Genomic DNA, 25,169 nt, shown 5'->3' with positions numbered 1-25,169 from the left:
CGTTTTTTTTCCGCACGATCGTTTTTTTTCTGCCGGATCCGTTTTTTTTTCCGCACGATCGTTTTTTTTCTGACGGATCCATTTTTTTCCGCCGGATCCTTTTTTTTCCGCTGATCCGTTATTTTGCGCAGGATCCGTTTTTTTCCACAGGATCCGTTTTTTTTCCGCAGGATCGTTTTTTTTTTTTGCCGGATCCGTTTTTTCCGCCGGATCCATTTTTTTCTGTTGATCCGTTTATTTTGCGCTGGATCCGTTTTTTTTTTTTACGCCGAATCCGTTTTTTTTTGCGCATGATCCTTTTTTTTCCGCCAGATACGGTTTTTTCCTCCGGATCCGTTTTTTTCTGCCAGATACGTTTTTTTTGCGCAGAATCCGTTTTCTGTTGTTGCCGGATCCATTTTTTTCCGCCAGATCCGTTTTTTCCTGCACAAAAAAAAGACGGATCCGTCAGAAAAAAAACGGATCATGCGCAAAAAAAAACGGATCCGGAAGAATAAAACGGATCCGGTGCAAAAAAAAAAACGGATCGGCGGGAAAAAAACGGATCCGGCCGAAAAAAATGGATCCTGCGCAAAATAAACGGATCAACAGAAAAAAAAACGGATCCGGTGGAGAAAACGGATCCGGCAAAAAAAAAAAAAGATCCTGCGGAATAAAAACGGATCCGGCAGAAAAAAAGAACGGATCCTGCGCAAAATAACGGATCAGCGGAAAAAAACGGATCCGGCAGAAAAATAAAACCGATCTGGCGGGGAAAAAAAGGATCGGCGGTAAAAAAACGGATCCTGCGTCTTAGAGACTACAGCCGCCGGTCTTACCATTGCACCACAAGCTCAAGTGACCCCAGGGGCTAATTTCATGTATCAGAGTCAAGTATCAGAATCAGATATCAGACAGAGTATTTCTGATGTTTGACTTTGATTTGTGACCATGTCCTAAAATGAACACTGTAGGGAACTAGGTTTATTCAATTCAGGTATGTCTCTGTGAGACCGTTGGGGTATTGTGGGGGCGGAAAGTGAGTGAGGGGGGACAGGGTACTGGGGGGTGGATGTGAGACCATTTGGGGGTGTTGTGAGGGCAGAAGGTGGGTGAGGGGGGACAGGGCACTGAGGGGTGGATGTGAGATGATGGGGGTATTGGGGCTGAAGTGGGGGAGGGGAGACAGGTCACTGGGGGCTGAATATTATAATGTTTTGTTATGATATTATATGTGCTCCATCATGTAATATTTGCTGTCTGGGGAGGCTGGAGATGGGGGGTAGGGGGCTTTTGATACGTACCACCTGGGTCTTTTATGAGTATAAGGAGCCTGCATACAGTAACCAAGAGCTGCATCACATTTACAGCACCACTCCAGCATTATTTTTTATTTCATTGCTGGAGCAGTGCTGAAAATCCGCGTCCCCTGCCCCCTGTCTGATACTCACCTTCTGGCGTTTTCATCTGTTTTAGTCTCCGCTCAGCTCCGTCTTCTGCAGTTTGTGACCTGTCCGAGGCTCCAGTGTTTCATGGAGCAGCGCAGAGGTCACTAATCATTGTGAGTCTGTGGGAGCCTCGTTCTGGCCTCTTTCTCACTCTCAGGCTATGTGCACACGGTGCGAATTAGCCGCGGCGGATTTGCAGCAGTTTTCCATCTGGTTTACAGTGTATACCTATGGAAAACCAAATCCGCAGTGCCCATGATGCGGAAAATACTGCGCGGAAACGCTGCGTTGTATTTTCCGTAGCATGCCAGTTCTTTTTGAGGATTCCGCAGCGTTTTACACCTGCTCCTGTATAGGATTCCGCAGGTGAAATCTGCACAAAAAACACAGGAAATCCGCTGTAAATCCGCACACGAATCCGCAACAAGTGCACATAGCCTCATAGTCTTACATTGAGCGCTTGTGACATAGCTTCTAACTTCTGGCCAGTCAGAAGTTGCGCTCACAAGTTTGAGCAACAGCACTGCAGCAGTGCCACAAAATAGTGATTACGCCGGAGGATGAGTAAATGACCGGGACATCCAAATCATGACAGGGAGCTGTGAGTCCACCATACTGTGTATATGGGAACTGCGGGCCAATCATACTGTGTATATGGGAACTGCGGGCCAATCATACTATGTATAATGGAGCTGTGGACCCATCATACTGTGTATACGGGAGCTGCGGGTCCATCATACTGAGTATACGGGAGCTGTAAGTCCATCATACTGTGTATATGGGAGCTGTGGGCCAATCATACTATGTATAAGGGAGCTGCGGACCCATCATAAAGTGTATATGGGAGCTGCGGGCCAATCATACTACCGTATGTATAAGGGAGCTGCGGGTCCATCATACTGTGTATACGGGAGCTGTGGGTCCATCATACTGTGTATACAGGAGCTGAGGGTCCATCATACTGTGTATACGGGAGCTGCGGGTCCATCATACTGTTTGTACGGTGCTGCAGGCCCATCAGACAGTGTATATGGGATCTGCGGGCCCATCATACTGTGTATAAAGGAGCTGCGGGCCCATCACACTGTGTATAAGGGAGCTGCAAGCCCATCATACTGTGTATAAGGGAGCTGTGGGCCCATCATACTGTGTATAAGTGAGCTGCGGGCCAATCATACTGTGTATAAAGGAGCTGTAAGTCCATCATACTGTGTATAAGGGAGCTGCGGGCCCATCATACTGTGTATAAGGGAGCTGTGGGCCCATCATACTGTGTATATGGGAGCTGCGGGCCCGTCACACTGTGTATAAGGGAGCTGCGGGCCCGTCACACTGTGTATACGGGAGCTGTGGGTCCATCATACTGTTTGTACGGGTGCTGCAGGCCCATCAGACAGTGTATATGGGAGCTGCGGGCCCATCACACTGTGTATAAGGGAGCTGCGGGCCCATCATACTGTGTATAAGGGAGCTGTGGGCCCATCATACTGTGTATAAGGGAGCTGTGGGCCCATCATACTGTGTATAAGGGAGCTGCGGGCCATCATACTGTGTATAAGGGAGCTGCGGGCCCGTCATATTGTGTATACAGGAGCTGCGGGTCCATCACACTGTGTATAAGGGAGCTGCGGGTCCATCACACTGTGTATACGGGAGCTGCGGGCCCATCATACTGTGTATAAGGGAGCTGCGGGCCCATCACACTGTGTATAAGGGAGCTGCGGGTCCATCACACTGTGTATACGGGAGCTGCGGGCCCATCATACTGTGTATAAGGGAGCTGCGGGCCCATCATACTGTGTATAAGGGAGCTGCGGGCCATCATACTGTGTATAAGGGAGCTGCGGGCCCATCATACTGTGTATACGGGAGCTGTAAGTCCATCATACTGTGTATAAGGGAGCTGTGGGCCCATCATACTGTGTATAACGGAGCTGTGGGCCCATCATACTGTGTATAACGGAGCTGCGGGCTCATCATACTACACTGTGTTCCAAATTATTATGCAAATAATATTTCCTCATATTTTCTCTAAATTACCTATCTGAATTGCAGTCATTGTTATTTTCCAGTCATCTACTATTCTAGTATAATTGCAATGTTTTGGAACAAACTCCCTATGAAAACAGTATCTTTTTTAAAAAAAATAAACACTCAAAATGCATGTTCCAAATTATTATGCCCAGCAGAGTTTTCAACCTTTTTTTTATTTTGAACAAAAAAAATGGTCAATTGTGAAGTTATAAGCATTATCAGCTTATTACAAAATGAAATCAAACAGTTTTCAAGTGAAAACTTTATTCTAGGTGATGTTACATTTGCACATAGGACCCCTTGTTGGAAAGAAGCTTCTGAACTCTCTCGTCCATTGAATTTGTCAGTTTTTGGATGGTTTCTGCTTCAATTGTTTTACATATGGACAGAACTCCCTCCCAGAGCTGTTGCTTAGATGTGAACTGCCTCCCGCCATCATAGACACTCCTTTTGATGATGCTCCAGAGGTTCTCAATGGGGTTGAGGTCAGGGGAAGATGGTGGCCACACCATAGGTTTGTCCTCTTTTATGCCCATAGCAGCCAGAGATGCAGATGTGTTTTTTGCAGCATGAGACGGTGCATTATCATGCATGAAAATGATCTTGCTGCGGAAAGCACGGTTCTTCCTCTTGAACCATGGCAGGAAGTGTTGTTTTAGAAACTCCAAATAGATTATGGAGTTCATCTTTACCCCTTCAGGGATCATAAAGGGGCCGACAATCTCTCTCCCCATGATTCCAGCCCAAAACATTACTCCACCTCCTCCTTGTTGGCGCCTTAGCCGTGTTTTCATGGGGAGTCCATCAACCAGCCATCCTCCACTCCATCCATCTGGACCATCGAGCGTTGCACGGCACTCATCGGTGAACAGAACAGTTTGGAAGTCAGTCTTCATGTATCGTTTGGCCCACTGGAGCTGTTTCTGCTTGTGTGCACGTGTGTGCTGGGAATCAGCTACATACTTCTTGATTGTGCGATGATCACGATGGAGTGTCTTGGCAATGTTGATTGTAGTCATGCCTTGAAGTAAATGCTCCACAATTTGTTGCTTCTTAGCAGCCGACACATCCTTTTTCTTTCCCATTTTGGCAAAAAATGTAGGCTGCTTAATAATGTGGAACAGCCTTCTTAAGTAGTCTTGCCTTTATTTGTGCACACCTGCCAAACTAATTTGCACAGGTATCTGCAATTGCTTTCAGTGATATAAAGAGCCCTGACACACATCACCATCAATGAGTTTAAATGACAAAAAAAAAAATTCTAACCTTATCACTCCTAAACTCTTTGTGCATAATAATTTGGAACACAGTGTATGTATAAGGGAGCTGCGGGCCAATCATATTGTGTATAGGGAACTGTGAAGGCATATTGTGCATATGGGAGCTGTTGGCCCATTACACTGAATATAGGGGGAGCTCTGGGAGGCAGCATACTTTCTATAGTGGAGTTCTGTCAGCATTATACTGCGTATAGGGGAGCATTGGACTCATACTGTGTAGAGGGGAGCAGTGAGAATATCATACGGTGTATAGGGGAGCTGTGGGGGCCTTTTACTGTGTATAGGGAAGCTTTAAGCTCACCATACTGTGTATAATGGAGCAGTACATGGGGGAACTTAGGGGACATTATTAAATGTTAAGTGGGCACTTAAGCATCGTTGTTATAGGGGCACTCAGAGTATTGTGACCATCAAAGTTGCATATGGTCACAATATGGCGGTAAAGTCAACGTTCGTTTTTGTGCATAGATTTATTTTCAATAACAGAGCGGTCATATTCTGAGGTTCCCCTATATTCACAATTAGAGTGCGCAACCGTAGCTATAATCAGGGTTATCTGGTTAGGGGCCCACTCAGATGTTTCGCCCCCCTAAGTTGAAACCCTAGCTACGCCTCTGTGTAATAATATGTAATATTAAAAGGGTGAGAACCTTGTTCCATCCGTACTTGGCAGGTTTTTCCTTTATTTTCAACCTGGTTCATCAACTTTGCTTAAACAGCTTCTCCGTGAATAGAAATAAATAACTGAAAGAAATGTCATTATAAATAAATTCCTAAATACATTTAATTAGCAAATCGCAATCCTCACCAATCTAGAGCGAAATAAAATGGCCATCACCATGTTACACTGACACGCCTGTGATCATGGGCAGTAGGAAACTCCTGTGCTGTCTCCGGGAGTTACTTACATTGTTATTCAGAAAGACAGGGAGGTAAGGGGTAACCTTTCTTCTTGTGGAGAGTGACCTGCCTGACATACTAGGACAAGGAGACTTATAGGCCATGAAAATTGTCATTTCAGAGACATTGAGGACTTGACCTCTAGTGTTACTGCAGCGCCCCAGAGTCCTGGTCGTTGCAGTACTGTGGCTCCGCCACTATGGGGAGCTACGGTGCGTCTGATGGCACTGAAGGAGTTCATCTGATCAGGTATCACAGACACCAATACATTTCACAGCTGGGCCTCCGGGGGGGAGCTAAGGGTGCTATTCATTAGGCCACTCCCCACCATAGTGGGTAAACTGGGGGTCAGGCAGGAAGTTAGATGAGAAAGCTGACTGGGTTGGAACCATGCAACACCTTGTGGCAGAGGGTGTTGTGGGGGAAGATACAGTAGGGTCTCTGTCAGGGGTGGGATCCTGACAGAGGCTTGGCAACAAGAACGAACGTAACGGGACCGTGCCTGCTCCGGGTAGCGGCGGTGCCCAAGAAAGGATTAGAAGAGAGATAGATTGTGCTGAGTGAGAAACGAGATCACGCAAAGGAGAAATACCAGTAGGAGTCGTGCTGTAAGACCGAAGCAACATCCTACTGAGGCGCACTACCGGTGGCCGGAACGCCGAGGGAGTAGAATAACATTCAGCTTCAAGCAATACTCCAAACAGCGGCAGGACAGGCAGTCTAAGGCGGGCTGTCTAACACATATCACCTATGCAGTCTTGGGGGGCAACTTGTGGAGAGGGGCGACTCTAGGGTCCCGGAAGAGCTCCGAGCCTACCCGTCAAACGGGTGCCGTCCCAACCAGAACACCAGGGAGGGATGGAGGATTAGCAGAACATCATCTAATCGAGTTGTGAGGGAACTTAAGAAACAGACACAACAGTTGTGGGGGACTTTCCGTAAGCACAGCAGGGAAGGACCACAACACATAGCGCTAGAAGGAAGGCACCGATTTCCACCTGTGAAGAGAACTCTGGAGGTGCCATTGGACCGGCCGGACTTGCGCAGCCTGGTGAACCGTGTTCCGGACTGAGGACCCAGAGATCTTCAGTAAAGAGGTAAAGAGACTGCAACCTGGTGTCCTCGTTATTTACTGCACCGCACCACCATCATCCACACCTATTATTCACTGTGCGCCCCACGGCAGGGTCACGGACCGGGGCCTAGCCGCCGTGACAACCCCAGAGCAGAGACTCAGAGGCCCGGTACCGGGTATCCCCTCGGCCCTGCGGCGGTGCGGGCGCCGCATTACCTATTGGAGTTAGCTATCCTAAATGTCAGTATCAACCCTTTTAATGAGCCTTGGAACGTGACTTAAGATAAAAGCCAATCCAGAATCTCAATTTACAGAAACATGCTTTGGGGTGTTGCCCCTCACCAGTGTAAAGCATGAGATCTGATTTGGCTGTATGAGAGGCCTCGGAAAGACAGGGCACACGAGTGTGAGCAGCCTCTTCTTACATTGGCACCTCTGGTCTCTCCGATAGTATTTGTGGAGCACATCCATGACATATAAAGGAGGTCAGAGCTTCATGCTGCACATGCTCACAGGCACCTGTCCGAATATTTTAGGCTGATTTCTCTCAGTGAAACAATGAAGCGAGCAGCCATTTTAATTCTATAGTTATTAATGCCCTTAAAAATTTGCTAGTTAGATATATTTAGGAATTTAGTTATACTGCTATTCTCTTTTACTTTTTTATTTTTTTTCCCATTGTCACAGAACACGTTTAATAGGTTTTGAGCCGGTGGAAGAGATGAGTTTTAGGCTTGATCGAATATCTCCGGATAAGTGCGTTATCCAGTGCAGCTATTCGGATAAGCTCTTATCTGAAGTTATTCCATCAACCCTAATGAGTTTCTTTGAGAAGTTTCCTCATCCCTGGAAGCTAGGGTATGCCGTCCATTTTCCCATTTTCGACCAGTGGTGAGGCCAACATGTCGTCAGCGTATAAGAATACTAAGCACTAGAATATTTGTGTAGCAGGAGCTTAGAGGACGTCTGATTGGAAATGTTCCTTTGTGGCTTCAATCATTTCAGTTTTTGGTATTTGACCAATGCTGCAATCCTTGCGGAGGAGATGGCTATTGAGGCGTCTTCTCTTCTGTGCCTGCCTGTATTTAGTTTGTTTTTGTTTTTTTGGTTTTTATTTTCAAGTTTATTTTCTATTTTAATAAATAGAGCTTTTTTTTTTTTTTTTTTTTTTTTACAATGTTTAGATGACTTATTACAATTTTTTTATTTATTTTTTTTTCTCAATTACAGAATGGGGAGACAAGAGGCCCTGATGAAGATAAAGATGCAAACAAATCAGAAATCAGCTTGGTTTTTGAGATTTCTTTGAAGCGGAACCTTCCCCTCAGCTTTGAGGTACGGCCCAGCTCCTACGCTGGATGGATATTTGACGTTCCCTATCAGTATTTCAGCAATCTTTCGTTACTTAGAGATGTTTTATATCTTTTGGTGTGGAGGAGAATCCCTAACCTGCTTTCTAGAATATAGTAACCCCACAAATAGCGCAATAAACCTTTATGTAGCCATTATCTATAAGCTATAAAGTGAAAGATGGTAATGTGTTAGAATTTATATGTACATTAAATGTATATGGCTTCCTGTCAAGACTCATTGATTTTTCAGTAGTATGCATAGACCATGATGCAAGCGTCAGTGGAAGTTGCCCTGTTACGAGGCAATGATTCAGTGTATGCAATCAGCAATAGAGGAGCCGCCACTCATAAAGCCTCTCTGAGGAAAAATGACCTTCAGTCTAGAGCAGAGGTGTCAAACTGCATTCCTCGAGGGCCGCCAACAGGTCATGTTTTCAGGATTTCCTTGTATTGCACAGGTGATAATTTAATCACCTGCACAGAATGATTCCAGCACCTTGTGGAATGCTAAGGAAATCCTGAAAACATGACCTGTTGGCGGCCCTTGAGGAATGCAGTTTGACACCTCGGGTCTACAGCGTACACATCCTAAGCCAAGCCCTGGTGATAATCTGTAGTACTGCTAGTATTTTTTTACCCAGTAAAAAACCCAGTCAGTCCATTGTTTATGTCAGATCTTTGTGCTTCCATCTACAGCTGAACATACACTTTAGATGGCTCGGCCAAGCGCTCCTTTGTTCTCTGCCACTGGCTGACATGTCGGACGGCGGCCTGTCTCCAGAAGAACAATGTGACTGACAGTCTAAAACCAGACATGTACAACCAACACTTTCCTCAACCATGAGTTGGTCACATAGACTGTTGGATGAACACATTGGTATCGGCAGATTTGTCACACATGCGGCTTTAAAGGGCTTGGCTGGTCTTAAACTACATGTCTGCAGTCATTCTGTGACTGCAGACTTTTGAATCTTTGCACGCACTGCGCGCTGTGTGGATTCACCAATACCGTAATGGTGGTCATGTGACCGCAAGTATAAGATATTCACTAGTGATGAGCGAATATACTCGTTACTTGAGATTTCTCGAGCATGCTCGGGTGTCCTCCAAGTATTTTTTAGTGCTCGGAGTTTGTTTTTAGCGCCACAGCTGAATGATTTACATCTGATAGCCAGCTTGATTACATGTGGGGATTCCCTAGCAACCAGGCAACCCCCACATGTACTTATGCTGGCTAACAGATGTAAATCATTCAGCTGCGGCGCTAAAAACTAAATCTCCGAGCACTAAAAAAATACTCGGAGGTCACCCGAGCATGCTCGAGAAAGCTCGAGTAACGAGTATATTCGCTCATCACTAATATTCACGCTTCCGAGCCACATTCCGACTAGACTGTTTCCAACCTCTCTCAATTCACTTGCATTGAGGCAGACCGCGCCATCTAGTCTGAATATGTCCAGAAGGATGCATATTGCCTATTTACGGTCACATGACTGCCGCTGCTGGCACCGGAGAATCCTCGCAGTGTGCGATGTGAGATTTCACAAGTGTGTAGTCCCAGAAGGTGACTGCAGACTTGTAGTTTAAGATCTAACAACTCCATTAAGGCTCTTTAAGGCTAGGCTTATACTGTACCAGTGTTGAAACCATTTGTAGGCGACTTTGTTGCGAATTCTGTCTGTCTGTGAGAATTAAATGTTCTGCTTGGGGACCCCTTTGTGTCTGTTTTGTGACTAATCTGGTTCCTTCATATCTTCCGTATTTTTGTTCCTGTAACGGAACAGCAGTAATCCAACTCTGGCGGTTCCTCTTAACATTCATTCTGCCAGCCCTATAGGAACAGGGACGTCCTTTTTCTTGCTTCCCATCGTACATTGCTCCTGCCCTGTCCAGTATAATGGCGTGTCTGTATCTAACTGGAAGCCCCGCTCGTTGTTATTCTTTTATGCAATTTAGTGAACAGTAGAGGAGGAGCAGAAAGATAAAGATCCACCCATACTTCACCTAATCTGTCTCATGGCCGCCTCTTCTAGGGAGGGATTACACTTGACAGTGGTGAACATAAGGAGACATGTTTGGAGTAGTCTGCCTTTGGAGTTATGTTTTGGGGATAAGAAAGCATAAGTTTTTAAAGCGGTGATAGTAAATTGCCTATTTAGCGTTTTATCTAATAATATTCCTTTGTCTGAAAGTCCATACACCGTAGAGCCTGTTACATGATTCATGCTTCCTAAACCACGGGCAGCATGATCCCAAGCAGGTGTATCTCTCTGATGCCGGAACGCTATGGGAGAGACCTGTCAATCACTTGGGGTGCTGTTAGATGAAGTTGGCCGGGGGTCTCGATAGACCACTCTTGTCTCTGACTTTGGTCCCTTTCTGGACCCTCTAACTACATTTTCTACATTTCAGACAAATTATATCCCTGGATACAATTGTGCAGCCGGACTGCGATTTACACTGGTTTTGGCAGCATGAATCGCCCGGCAGGTTTCCTTTAAGGAGCGGAGGAATGTCTTCTGATACTCACTTATGTTGCATAATGGTATAAAGCTGTTTTCTTCTGACCAAGTCACAAGAATTAAGGTTCTCGGTAAAGCATTCACTTTAGCTTATTTTTAAGAAAGGAAAATACTAGGTAATGCCCGAGGGCCGATGTTACACGGTTCTTTGTTGTTGCTCATTTCTTTGCTTCTTTCTTTTCAAGAATTGAGAAAGCCTTGAGGCAAGATGACATGTTTTCGTTTTCTTTTACTTTGTGTCTGTCACCTAAAATATTTTGATAGATTATTTGTTTCGTAGTAATAGTTAGGCTTTTTTCAGACTAGACGCTAGTGCTGTTTCTTAGATGTATTTATTTTATTCGTTTATATAGAGCGATCATATTCCACAGCACTTTACAGACATTATCGGCACTGTCCCCATTGGGGCTCACAATCCTACATTCTCTCAGTATGTCTGGAGTGTGGGGAGAGCATACAAACTCCTTGCAGATACAAGCTCACTTTCCATGGCTTTTTTTCACCTCTCTTCATGTGTAAAATATTTTCTCCTTGTCATTTCCCTTTTATTAGACATACGGTAACTTAATTTATGGATATTTATAGTGTGATTTCTTTGCCTGTGCGGATCGGATGGGTTGTTACCGACATCTGGTGAGAATTTCAGGAAAATAGCACCTTTAGAAATATATATACTTAGAAAATTGGTGACGAGTTCAGTACTTTCAGGGGTTGTGGAGTTGATGTCCATTTTGGTGTAATCTGTATAAAATGGACTGACTCTGACTCCTAAAATATATTTAAAAAAAACTGTGCTCCGTGCAGCATGTGCTGTAAATGTTTCCATAATAATTTGGGAGAGTTATGAAATGTCCTATAAATGTCTGTTCTGTTCCTAATCTGAGGATCTCGGCTTTTAGCTGAGATGAATCTGTGCTGCACTTTATGTACATGCCCAGTAGTGAGGCGGTGCTGTGGAGTCAGTCAGGGATATTCAGGCCTTTGAGGTTTGGCTTACCGACTCTATAGACTTGCTTATTTTACCTGCTTATTGTCCTTGGTGGGATTTGAACCTAGGACCTCAGTACTGCAAAACAGTGTGAACCACTGAAAAACCATGCTGCTCTATTCATAATGCAAAAACAGAAAAAACGGACGTAAGTTTCAGTGAATACGAAATCCATATATAACCATTTACAATCACCAGCATACATACGTCCGAGAGTGAATGGCCGACCATTCGGAGATGCAAAGAACCAAAGGAAACCACTGAACATGGATAGCCAACGGAAAAAAGTCATGGGACACATATATGAATAAAAAAATACCTGTATTACAAAGTGAATGGCAGACAGATGGCACTGTGTAAAAGAGTGCCCGCACTATCGTGAGAGATAAAAGTAACTATAAAAGAAAAACCTATGGAAATAGTATAAACAACTGGGCACCACCAAAGAGGAAGAAAAGGGGACGTTATAGACCAGTTTAACAGATCATGCTAGACATTGAAATGCATAAAGGTTCTATGAGAACGACCCCCTGACGAAGGACTTGGTTCCAAAACGCGCGTCGTGATGTGCGCCGCACTTCGAATGTGCCCCATCTAAGGGGAGCGTCACTTGCCTGTCCCTTTGTATTCTGGCATTACTAATTCACACAGGAAGCACTTTTCTGTGTTTTTTTTTCTTCTGTTTATAATGGTAACCTTGATGCGGAGACAGTAAAATATATAGTATATGTCCACAGAGTTTTTTTTTTATTTAGGAGTTTTTGGAACAGAAAATGAGCGGAAATGTTCTTGCTTCAGGTTTTGTGCTGAGTTTTCAGAGCCGAGCCTCCAAAAGGTTTTATGATTTCACAAGTGCATAAACTGAATTAATCTTCATAGTGTGTGTATGTGATCATTGTTTGTAGAATTAATAAATTACAGAAAAAGTATAAATGAAATTGAATTGGTTATAAATTTATAGAATAATCAATCAAATGCAGCAGCGTTATTGTTTTTGTGGGATAATAAAGGGATTGTCCACTACAGTATTATATCTTATGAGCCCATGGCGCCTTCTGGACCCCTGCTTTTCTTCTTCAAGCTGGCCTTATAACCAGTCAGTCTCCTTAATTCTTCATCTGTTGGGAGCTAGCTAGTAGATGGTGTAGACTGAGTTTGAAGACTGTTCCACCAGGGGGAAGTCGACGGTGTAGACCGAGTTTGAAGACTGTTCCACCAGGGGGAAGTAGATGGTGTAGACTGAGTTTGAAGACTGTTCCACCAGGGGGAAGTCGACAGTGTAGACCGAGTTTGAAGACTGTTCCACCAGGGGGAAGTAGATGGTGTAGACTGAGTTTGAAGACTGTTCCACCAGGGGAACGTAGACGGTGTAGACCGAGTTTGAAGACTCTTCCACCAGGGGGAAGTAGACGGTGTAGACTGAGTTTGATGACTGTTCCACCAGGGAGAAGTAGACGGTGTAGACGGAGTTTGAAGACTGCTCCACCAGGGGGACACTTCAGGGGAATTGCAATCTTTCAGCTGATCTCTCGGACTCCTTTTTGTCAGGGCACTCTGTTTGTGCAAAGCAGAAAGGCACATGGAGGAAGTGCTGAGGCTTCTCGTGCAGGGAAAACTGCCAGAAATCCAGGAGGCTAGTCCTTTCATGGCCTGGAATGGTGTAATTTCTCATAAACGCACATACATCATACCTTGCTTTGAAACTTCACCTGAAAATGTAACTACACTTTAATTTTAGACCATGAACCGTGGGATCTGGTGACTAAAATGATCATTTGTTAACATATAACTGATGAGATGAGGGCTCTTTTTGGTTAAATTTGTCCTTTATCAAGTTTCGTCTAGGAGCATGGACTTACTGCTGTAGAGGAGCTTGGTGCGCCCTTGGTGTGCCCTTGGTGTGGCCAAACAGTTCAGTGCATCTTCCCACCTACTTGTTTTTATCTCTGCCCCTCCCAAAACCCCTGTTTTCCTCCTGACTGCTTTAAAGGGAAGGTGCCACCAGTTTTCTTGTAGTTTGTTTTTTTGTGAAATTAAGCTTAAAATAGTAAATAAAATGTATGAATGCAATGTTTGCACTGTTTGCAAACATTTCTATATGAAAAATATTATATATTTTCTTACAAATATATATATTGACCACTAGGGGGAGCATTTTCCATTTTAGACCTCAAGCAGCTATAGTAAGACTTACCAGCTTTACTGTTAGCTGGAAAATCTGGGCAGTAACTGCTGACATCAGCATTTCCCTCCCCTTTTGGGTGGTCTAATATCCCTGGGGCAGAATGAAGAGCAGCATCACAGGGCAGAGCCATTTTGTGTGTGACTGCCCTGTGATCTGCTATCACCAGCAGTTTATAGTTTATGTGGTGTGTATGGAGCAGCATGGTCTGTGCAGAGCTGTCTGTGACTCATCCCTCAGTAAGATAAGAAGGAGCTCCAGGCTGCAGTGAATGGCCAGGCAATGTGGAGGAGGGGAGACATACATTGTATGGCAGAGACAGGTGTCAGGTGTCACCTCTCTGCAGGCTGGGAATGCAGCTTAATGGAGTGAATGGAGCTCCTGTGATAGAGAGTAAGTGGAGCTGGGCAGAGAGCACTGGGCTATAATAAAATGGCTGCTAGTCACACCTACAGCAGTGAGTTGTGCAGCCCACAGAGGCGTGCCCAGCTCACTGCTAACGCCCCTCCAATGTTATAGATGGGGTCCTCGCCGGTCTATTAGCTCCTATGTCCATGGGGTGCTGTAAAATGACACTGCTAGTGCCCTGCTACTGCTGCTAAACCAAGATGTCAGCCCCCAGTTCCTTCTTTAAACACATATAACACACAAAATCTGTTTCACATGCATTTAAAACTTGGTTATAGCAGCATGTTATGCTACATTACAGTGATTTATTAATGATCTACAAACGCGGTACCTTACCTTTAAAGCCAGAGCCAGACAAAAAGGGGCAGAGATAGATGGAAAACGAGTAGGTGGGAAGGTGTGCTGATCTGCTCGGCCACACCATGGATGCATCTGTGCTCGGATTGAACAGCCATTTTATGCCGACAGCCTCCCGTTAAGCCTTAATGAAACAAGAAATCAAAAGGTTAATTATTTTACTAAGGGTCTAGGCAAAATGGAAGCTGACAAACTTGGCTACAATTCATGTTTTTGAAGATTTATGAGGACATTTTCAATAAATCAAACTGCATTAATGAGGTCACTAATGACATTGTCTAAAACTAACTTCTATTATAGCTGAAGGCACAAAACTTGCCAAGATTAGTCTTCCAGGCCAAGGTCCAATTCCATATTAAGCCGAAAGGATACATTATCATGGCAGTCACAGATCACCGTCATGTAAAGTTGTCTTAAGACAAGTTTTGAAGAAGAAAGTTACCGTACGTCACTGTTCTAAAGAAAAGAAGACTGGTCAATCATTGTTCAGATGTACGTCTCGATCACATGACCCAGTTTTTGTGTCAGAAATTTCTTCAACTAACTATTGTGTGAATTAATATTGGAATTTTGCAAAAATGTTGCGCAGCTACCAGCTGTGCACCAGTTTTGTGACATTTCTGAAGAAAATTGTTTAATTTGTGGCCATAATATTAATTCGCTCCAAAATCTATAGATTTTTTTTTTTTGGACTGATGCTCTGTCTGCATTTTGAGAGCAAAATTATACTAAGGAACTTGTAAGTCAGGGATGAGCATGATACTTTTTCAGCTTTCTTCACGGCAGTCAGTTTGGTGGAAGGAGCAGCACAGCTGAGTTTTGTCTCATTACAAACACTTCTATCTTCTCACAGTGCTGTGAGCTCAGCTGTGCTACCCCTACACCCACACGGTCTGTTGTGATGGAAGCTGAAGAAGTTCTGGTAGTCATCTTTGCTCTATTCCCATCCCTTTGTAATCACGCACAGCTCTGCAGTGAGAGCAGGATCAGACTGTCTGTCATTACATGTCTCACACAGACAGACTTGTTCTAAGCTATTTAGGGGTGTGTTAATCTAGTATATTGCTGCCTGTATGATTGAGTCATACAGGAGAGGTACACACCCCCAGTGGCAGACTCTCGGGAAGATCTCTGTTCCATCCATAGATCTTAACAGCTCATTTACATACAAGAATAACACGGATTTCTCAGGGAATAAGACATCCAATATCAGATTGTAACATTTTAGTCAACCTTCGATGACTTGCATGCCCATATCGATGTCTTAATGTGGTTGATCCTTTTGACAGATTCCCTTTAAAGGGAACCTGTCATGTCCAGAAACGCTATTAACCCGCAGAATTGGGTTTCCTTTCAGTTATATAGTGTTAAAATCCTGTGCTTACTGGAAGTATGGCTACAGGGAGAAACTGAACGTGTGTAATTTCCGCAGCCACTTTCTTCCAGTGAACATGTTGTAGTCATTCCCAGCTCTTCAGCTAATGGCCTGCCTGCACACTTGCTGTGGTGGAGCATGTCCATCGAAGTGCTGGGGAATGATTACAGTACGCTCACTAGAAAAGCGGCTGCAGGGAGGATATTGGTTCATTTTATCTCTGCAGCTGCACTTCTCGTAAGGCAGTAATAGCACTATTTATCTCCATATTTGACCCTGTTTTTGCAGGAGAATAGGGTTTTTGGCCATGACCATTTCCCTTTTAAGGGAGCCTGACCGGAAATGCACAAAACCAAAATCACCGGTAGCTTGAATCTTACCCTGGCTGTGTTATCGCAGCTGCGTTTTACTTGGAAATGCTGCAATGTTTCAGAGAAAACATAGTTTTTGAAAGCTGACTGTAGAATTTGATGTTTTTCTTTTTCTTTTATCTTAATTTTATGTTCATGGAAAACGAGCCGAATGCATTTTCCGTTCTGTGTGATGCTGCATGTTGGAATGTATTGGGTTATCTATTGAGTCCTATGGTAGTCTTCAGTATTGTCACTCGCCTGCTTTCTCCTATAGTGCTGGCCTTGGGGGCATAATGTGTACTTACCAGTTTCCCAGAATCTTTTTCTGTCTGCTCATGAAGGATGTGATGTGTTTTACTGCCCACGGTTTTTTTGTGTGTTTTACTTTACTGACGTAACGCTGTGACATTTTCTAAGAACAGTGGGCAGAGAGTAATGATTTCCTGCTACCTGCGCTGTTACCAGACCACATGTGCAGGAGATGGCACATTCCAGCATAGGCCGCGCTCCTTGAAGAAGACTCAACCTGACTCATTCTGATTATGGGACTTCTGGCTATTTGTCATTTTCTAGTTTCTACAAATTACTTTTTCTGGGGGGGGGATTAGAATATTCCCTATCCTCAGGATATGTCTTTAATATCCTATTGGTGGGGTTCTGATTCTCGGCAGCCCCTCTGCTCCGTTTAGTACCACTGTCCTGGGTGTTGCAGTGCTCAGCTGCTATGTATAGAGCAGAAGATGCTGCTGCGCTCGGGCAGCACGGGGCCCTCAAACGTTTCATCAGAGAAGATGAAGAAAGTTGGACTCGCGGATCAAATATTGCATCAATGTTCTGAACCTGAAGAACCACTTTAAACGGAACCTGTCAGCAGGATTGTGCATAGTAACCTACAGACAGTGTCAGGTCAGCGCCGTTATACTAATTACAATGATACCAGCTGATGAAATCTGTCTTGTGGTTGTTGTTTAATCTTTTTTAGTTTTGTGTTAATTGTATGCTTGTGCTCTGGGGCGGCCTGTGTGGGGGTCTTCATATGGTGCTAGGCTTAGGTATTCACCAGTATGGCTTCTGACAGGTCACTGCCCCCAGGTTTACATAATGAATACCTGTACATACTGAAAGAAAAAAAAAAACCCTTCTGCAGGCGGGTACCGGCCGTGGCCCCTGCGCTGCAGTATAATCACATGTTTAGTGTCCTAGCAATAACTAGCAACGCCAGAACGATGCAGGAGCGATCCAGTGACGTAACGGTGACTCACTTCTCGTTCTCGCTGGTTGTTAGCTCCATGGCAAACATTGCTGACATCGTTGCTTTTGATGTCAAACATGACGATACACGCCGACCTGACGACCAAATAAAGTTCTGGCCTTCTAGCTCCGACCAGCGATATCACAGCGGGATCCAGATCGCTGCTGCGTGTCAAACACAACGATATCGCTATCCAGGACGCTGCAACGTCACGGATCGTTGTCGTTCTCGTTGTAAAGTTGCTGAAAGTAGGAGGAGGAGTATTCATAACTTGTGCTCACATGACCGACACCGGAGAATCCTCACAGCTCACAGTGCACGCAATGTGAAGATTCGCAAGTCTGCAGCCACATAGTGGAGCTTTAGACCGGACAACCACTTAGTCTATGTTCCCCTGAAGCATAAACACTGTTTTTAACTCTCCATTTTTGGACTCAAATATCTGGGTTTAAAAGTAAGTAAAACCCAAGAAAAAACACAAAATGATCATAAACCCTGTACTAAATAAAAAGTAATAGTACATGTAAATAACCCTCAACCTACTGTCTCCTTTCCACCATCCTGTAGAATGTAAGCCCTCAAGGGCAGGGTCCTCGCCCCTCTGTATCAGTCTGTCATTGTAAGTTTGTCTACTGTAAGTGATATCTGTAATTTGTATGTAACCCCTTCTCATGTACAGCACCATGGAATCAATGGTGCTATATAAATAAATAATTATAATTTAACATTATTTTGCTCAAAAAAGCTTAAAGCCACCCAACTGCTGCAACGTGTGCCCAAACAGTGGCTTGGCTCCCCTTTTTCAGCTAGACATTTCCCCTATATAGCTTCCCATGGGCGGGTGCCTGAACCGTCGGCCCCTGTGCTGCTCTGCCCCCATCTATATTGACATCGGCTCACACAACGTGAGGTCTTAATACTAGAGATAGGACCAACCCGATTGTCGCAGTGCCTTTCTTTATAGTGTTTTTGTGACTGTGTTTGTGCTTTTAAAAATGCATAAAAATCCAGGCAAAATCACAATGTTCAGACCAGATTGCCATTGCATTTTTTGGTGTAGACACTTTCAGAACAAAAAAAAGTAGTGTTTTCGCACATGCGATCATGGCCCCACAAGTCACAAAGTATTTGTTGATTACGCTCCTAGTTTGTTGATTTTTCTCACAATCTTTTCGTTCTCTTGGCTCTAGGTGACTAAGGAAAGTGGTCCCCCACACATGAAGAGTTTTGTTACAAAGGTGACAGTGGGCGAGTTTACTGCGGACGGTGAGGGGAACAGTAAGAAGCTGGCAAAGAGGCGCGCAGCTGCTGCTGTACTGCAAGAACTGAGGAAGCTGCCGCCTCTCCCCGTGATTGAGAAACCAAGGCTTTACATAAAGAGGCGTCCCAAAACAATAATTAAGGTATTTCCAATTAATTTACAAATAACATTGCAAATAGCACCCAGTTGCTTTTACCTCGTCTCTGCATTACCCCTCATAGCATCCACCGTCTATGGATCTGCTGGAGATGGCTCAGACTGCATTAGGTTAGTACCAGTAGGGCCTTATAGAGATGGTGTCCGATTTTCTGACCTTTGCTGTAGCACAATGAACAGTCTTTGGTGAGAAAGCGTCCGGTCATTAGTATGATCTTGGTTATGTAAGGATTCTCTGGGCTCTTCCAGGCCTCTTACACGATGACCTCCTCTCCGTGCTGTTTGCTGCGGTTATCTGCACAATGTCAGTGCACCCAGTAATGAGGAACCAGCAGCCATGTTTTTGTGTTGGCCTGTGGTTTGCTCATGTTTTTTATTGTATGACCTAAACGAGTCTTATTATCTGTAATTGTAAGGATTTCATAGGAACTCCTGCTGGAATAGAGGAGAATGACCGTATAAATAGCAATACTCGATGTATTATGTAATGTTTATGAAGCTACACAAAGCCATATACTCAGGACGTGGACCTACGGTATTTTTCTTTTTACACTATGAATAGGTCAATCTCCAGTTTAATTGAAGTGCTTTACTAGGAATGTGCTTTATGAGGAATCAGAAAATAACAATTATAATAAAACTTGAATTAAATTATTTTTTCTTTTCTTTTTTCTTTTATTTATTTTATTGTTTTGTTACTGTCAACATAGCTACAAGATTTGAATATTTATTTTTTTTCACTCCGGCCGCTGAGCAGATACAGAAAGCTGGGAGATCGTTTTTCTTATCCTGACTTTTTAATCTTTTCTGTAGACTGGGTAATGGTCCGCAGAGGGAGAGATCGGTCTATACAGGCAGGGAGGGAATGAAATGGGGACTTCCAATATGGCATTGGTTTTACTATTGTCAATCAAATAAATGATAAATGTAGAAAACTCATTCAGTGGCATAACTTAAAGGACCTTCACCAAATGTTTCATGTTGGACTAGACCCAGAATGTAATATTGCCTGCTGAGAGAAATACATTTATAGATTTATTTTGCTTTTCCATTGCAGTGATATTAATAATCAGAATATTTGGCGCCTAATGTGATAACTTTTTTTTTTAAAGTAATCTGTCGGTAGAATCAACCCTCCTAAGCCGTCTATGGATATGTAGGTCATGGGAATGTAGGCCATTCGTTTCGACGTTTAAGTTTACTTGACACTTGCAGTACATCAGATTGTATCACGCAGTATCGGGCACAGCATCCTCCGTTTCTTGTTTCAGTCGCACAGAACATTTTTCTCTTTCCTTTCCTTCCGCCTGAACTATCCCTGCTGTGACCGTTCCGGTCAGCCACAAAGATTTTCCATCAGGCCCTGCAGTATTGCCGAGATCCATAACCTTTCCATCTCATGGTTCCATGTCCAACTTCCTCTGTATGGAAGGATTGTCCGTGCTCTCCATAGTCACAGACTCGAGCCTTGAGCTCCGGCCGCCCAGCACTATTTGTACTTGCTTCGGCTAGCAGCCCACTGCACCTTGAACTCCCCCTAAAAAAATGTCACCAACGAACTCACTGACTAAACCAGGAAGCGGTTGTCTTTTACAGGCCATAACCCCTCCCACTTTGGACTGGAACAATCATTAACTGTCTCTTTGCTCTGTCTGACCCAGCAGTCTGTTGCTGGGCATACTTTAACCTTTCACCTTCTTATTTAGTCAGTATCTTCTAACAGGCATTGCATGTGTAATATGCTTAGTGCATACTATCACTGTCTAGAGTTTAGGACACACAGCAGATTAAACTAGGTCCTCTACTTTCCCTACACCTGAGCCGAGTGCATGTTACTCACTGTAGGCATTACCTTTACATAATACAAATATTTTACATTCTTGAAAAACAAATGAAACGTTATAAACTTCATTTCACATGTTGTACAAATGGTCGGCTAAAATGATCACTCGGTCTTAAATGTTACCCAACAAACAATCATTTTTGTTGAACCCTATGCAATCTCTATGGTCGAACATTGTCAATGGAATGGGTTATGCTAAAGATCTCGCTGACTCTCTGCTTAGTATTGTTTCGAGTTTTAATTTTTCAAATACTGCTAAAGAAATTACTTGTCATTTTACAACGTGACCATGGACATTGCTGCTGCATTGTAAATAAATACCACTAAGAGTGCATTTAGACTGGACGATTAGCGTGAATGCTGGGAACGTTTATATCCCAATCGGCCAGTGTTTTTAGGCTACCAAATAACAAACAAACAAGGGAAAACACTAATTTGTCAGATGACATGTTTTTAAAGAGGATATCTGGGAGTTTAAAAAAAATAAAGGCACGTAGTTGCTAACAGAGGCATCTACCTGCCTGTTGTACCCGGTGCCGGTAACTGACCACTCCTGCCAGAGATTCAGCTGCCCCCAGTCAACAGAGCAGCAGTGTCTCTTCCTGTTGACCGGGCGGAACTACTGCCATCATGCTGATTGACAGCCGGCTTCCCCCAATAGGGCAGGAGAGCCAGTTGTTAATCCACATAACACCAGTAGTCCTGCCCTGTCAACAGGAAGAGAAACTGCTGTTCTGTTGATGTGAGGCTAACAGAAGTCTGACTGCTCTGTGCTGGCGGAGAACAGTGCCGGGCACAACACGCAGCAGGTAGGTAGCAACGACCTGCCTGTATGGCTATGTGTGCATACGAACCGGAAGTAGCAGCACTATGGACCCAATATTATATTAAATGCAGCTAAATCCGCGTGTGTTCACTGAATTATGTGGAGTTACCGCGTTCAATACATTCTATAGATTACATTTCTGTTGCGGAGACTAGCGGTCTGGAGAGACGCGCCACTTGTCAGTGTCCTTTAAGCTTACATAAAAATCCTTGTTCTCCGCAGCACATTGTGTAAATAGGACCTGAGCTGCCAAGAACCATGGTATTCTATTTTAACAGATCACCCTATTAGCCTAAGGCTGGGTTCACATTGCGTTTATATGGCACGTTAGACGTACTGCGTTACACCGCGGTATACTGCTGTGTAACACAGTCCGTTAACACTGCCATTAACCCCTATTTCGGGCGCATTGCCAATGCACGCCATAATGGGTATGCGCTAGCGATGTGCCGTCATTGAGTGACGGACCCTCGGACGCGGGCTGCAGCATTTCCGGGTCCGTCACCGCTAGCGCAGATAGAGCATCTGCTAGCTCTATCTGCGCTAGCGCGATCACATTTTGGCACTTGCGTTAACGCAGTCTGTTTAACTCATGCGTTGAACGGGGTGCTTTAACACAATGTGAGCCTAGCCTAACCATTGTTCTGTGCGTATCAAAAGCGTAGTTGGCCTGTCCAAACAATGATCCATTTTTGTGCAGCCGATCAGCGATGGTTGAGTCATTGCGGCTGAGGATCGACCATTGTAGATTAACGTTTAAGGCCGGGGTCACACTGATGAAATCCAAGTGCAGTCTGATGTTTTACACGCACCCATAGACTAATATGGGTGCACGTTGTCCAGTTTGTGGAGTCACTCGCAGCATGCTGCGATTGTTTTCTTATGTTGAATCTGCATGAGCCCCATAGTATAACATTGGTCCGAGTGCTCTGCGATAAACATCAGATCACACTCGTCCGAGTTATATACTAGTGTGTACAAGTCCTCGCGGAACTATTTGCCACTAGATTGGAAAGGTAAGTTTTCACCACTGCAAGTAATCCATTCCTCATCAGATTAGCACATTCATCCCAAATTGTCATGTTCAGTAGACGTCCCAGTCACTTTGGAGGTTCATCCTCCACAATGACGCGCCACTGTGGTTGTCAGACGTTGATTGGTTTACCATGTGACATGGAAGGCTCCTAGACCGTGTATATTGGGGCGCTTTTACATTGCTTCTCACCACATTCATGCATCCGAATCCCCCTGAAAATCTGGATTCGGACATACATACATACATGTGTGTGTGTGTGTGTGTGTGTGTGTATATATATATCACACACACACACCTCTGGCAAAAATTAAGAGACCACTGCACAGTTTTATAAAAATCAGCTTCTCTACATGTCTGTTGAATTGCAACCAGAGTACACCTCACTCTATTTAATGTGCTTCTGATTAGGTGATCACCTGAACCAAATCTTATTTAACAAAGGAAAGTATAAAAACACTGCTGTGGTGTTCACAATCCTCTTGCAATAGGACAAGCTGGATGGCAAAACAAGTGCTAGTAATGGCCCAAAAGTAAGAGGAATGAAAAAATAACTTTTAACCATGCCAAAGGAGTTGAAAAGTCTTGAGTGTGGAAAAGAAGGCCTCAATTCTGGCTTTACTAGCAGAGGGACAAGGTGAGTGTCATGTTGCCTCCATCCTTAACACTTCGATGATGGCAGTATATTACAACAAGGTCAAGCAGCAGATATTGGGGACAACAAAGCTACAGACTGGCAGAGGGCGAAAAGGACTCTTCACTGACTGGGATGACCGTCATCTTATTCGAATGTCACTCAGCAACCGCAGGATGACATCAAGTGACCTACAAAAGGAATGGCAAATGGCAGCTTGGGTGAAGTGCACGGCAAGAACAGTTTATAACAGTCTCATATACGCAGGGCTCAAGTCATGTAAAGCTAGAAAAAGCCTTTCATCAGTGAGAAGCAAAGGAGAGCCAGGCTGAAGTTTGCCAAAAACCATAAGGATTGGACCATAGAGGACAGGAGTAAGGTAATCTTCTCTGAGGAGTCTAATTTTCAGCTTTGCCCAACACCTGGTCATGTAATGGTTAGATGGAGACCTGGAGAGGCGTACAAGCCACAGTGTCTAGCACCCACTGTTAAATTTGGTAGAGGATCGGTGATGATCTGGGGATGCTTCAGCAAGGCTGGATTTGGGCAGGTTAATCTTTGCGAATGACGTATGAATCAAGCCGCATACAAGGTTATCCTGGAAAAAAACAGTTGATTCCTTCTACTCAGGCAATGTTCCCCAACTCTGAGGACTGTTTTTTTCCAGCAGGACAATGCGCCATGCCACATAGCTAGGTCAATCAAGGTGTGGATGAAGGACCACCACATCAAATCCCTGTCATGGCTAGCCCAATCTCCAGATCTGAACTCAATTGAAAACCTCTGGAATGTAATCAAGAAGGAAGATGGTTAGTCACAAGCCATCAAAAAAAGAACTGCTTAAATTTTTGTACCAGGAGTGGCATAAGGTAACCCAAAAGCAGTGCTGGTGGAAAGCATGCCAAGATGCATGAAAGCTGTGATTAAAAATCATGGTTATTCCACAAAATTTTGATTTCTGAACTCTTCCTGATTTAAAACATTAGTATTGTTGTTTCTAAATGATTATGAACTTTTTTCTTTGCATTATTTGAGGTATGCAAGCAATGCATTTTTTTGTTATTTTGACCATTTCTTATTATCAGAAAATAAATGCAAACTTTATTGCTTGGAACTTGGGAGACATGTTGTCAGTAATTTATAGAATAAAATAACAATTTACATTCTACTCAAAAATATACCCATAAAGAGAAAAGTCAGAGAAATTAAATTTTTGCAGTGGTCCCAATTTTTGCCAGAGATAGATGATAGATATATAGTGTATGTGTGTGTATATGTGTGTGTGTATATGTATATGTATATGTATATATATATATATATATATATATATATATATATATATATTGTCTAAGGGATACTTCCGTCTGTCTGTCCTGGAAATCCCACGTCGCTGATTGGTCGAGGCCGCCAGGCCTCAACCAATCAGCGACGGGCACAGTCCGGCCGAGAATTAGTCCCTCCCTACTTCCGTCCAGTCAGTGCCTGGCGCCCTCTCCATACTGCCCTCCAGTCAGCGCTCACACAGGGTTAATGGCAGCGTTAAAGGACCGCGTTATGCCGCGGGTAATGCACTCCGTTAACGCTGCTATTAACCGTGTGTGACCAACTTTTTACTATTGATGCTGCCTATGCAACATCAATAGTAAAAAAATCTAATGTTAAAAATAATAAAAAAAACAAAAAACCTGCTATTCTCACCTTCCGTTGTCCGCCGATGCGCGCATGGCTGCCGCCAGCTTCCGTTCCCAGAGATGCATTACGAAATTACCCAGAAGACAGTGTTATATACTGCGTGGCCTGTGTTATATACTACGTGGGCTGTGCTATATATTACATGGGCTGTTATATACTGTGTAGGCTGTTATATACTGCGTGGCCTGTGTTATATACTGCGTGGGCTGTGTTATATAC

General features: G+C 44.0%; 1 protein-coding gene across 4 annotated transcripts in view; it reads left to right on the top strand.

The window, feature by feature from the left end:
* The window catches only part of STAU2 (staufen double-stranded RNA binding protein 2), a 702,362-nt gene that overhangs the window by 468,440 nt on the left and 208,753 nt on the right, over positions 1-25,169 (top strand). For all 4 annotated transcript variants that reach the window (XM_077270664.1, XM_077270662.1, XM_077270663.1 and 1 more), the window contains 2 exons: positions 7,947-8,051; positions 18,696-18,908. In XM_077270664.1, the coding sequence (XP_077126779.1) occupies positions 7,947-8,051; positions 18,696-18,908 (318 nt within the window). The remainder of the gene's footprint in view (positions 1-7,946; positions 8,052-18,695; positions 18,909-25,169) is intronic.

This window comes from Ranitomeya variabilis, chromosome 6, assembly GCF_051348905.1.
Source record: "Ranitomeya variabilis isolate aRanVar5 chromosome 6, aRanVar5.hap1, whole genome shotgun sequence".
Lineage (NCBI taxonomy): Eukaryota > Metazoa > Chordata > Amphibia > Anura > Dendrobatidae > Ranitomeya > Ranitomeya variabilis.
Note: the sequence above shows the minus strand (reverse complement) of the source record. Positions and strands in the feature narration are given on the sequence as shown.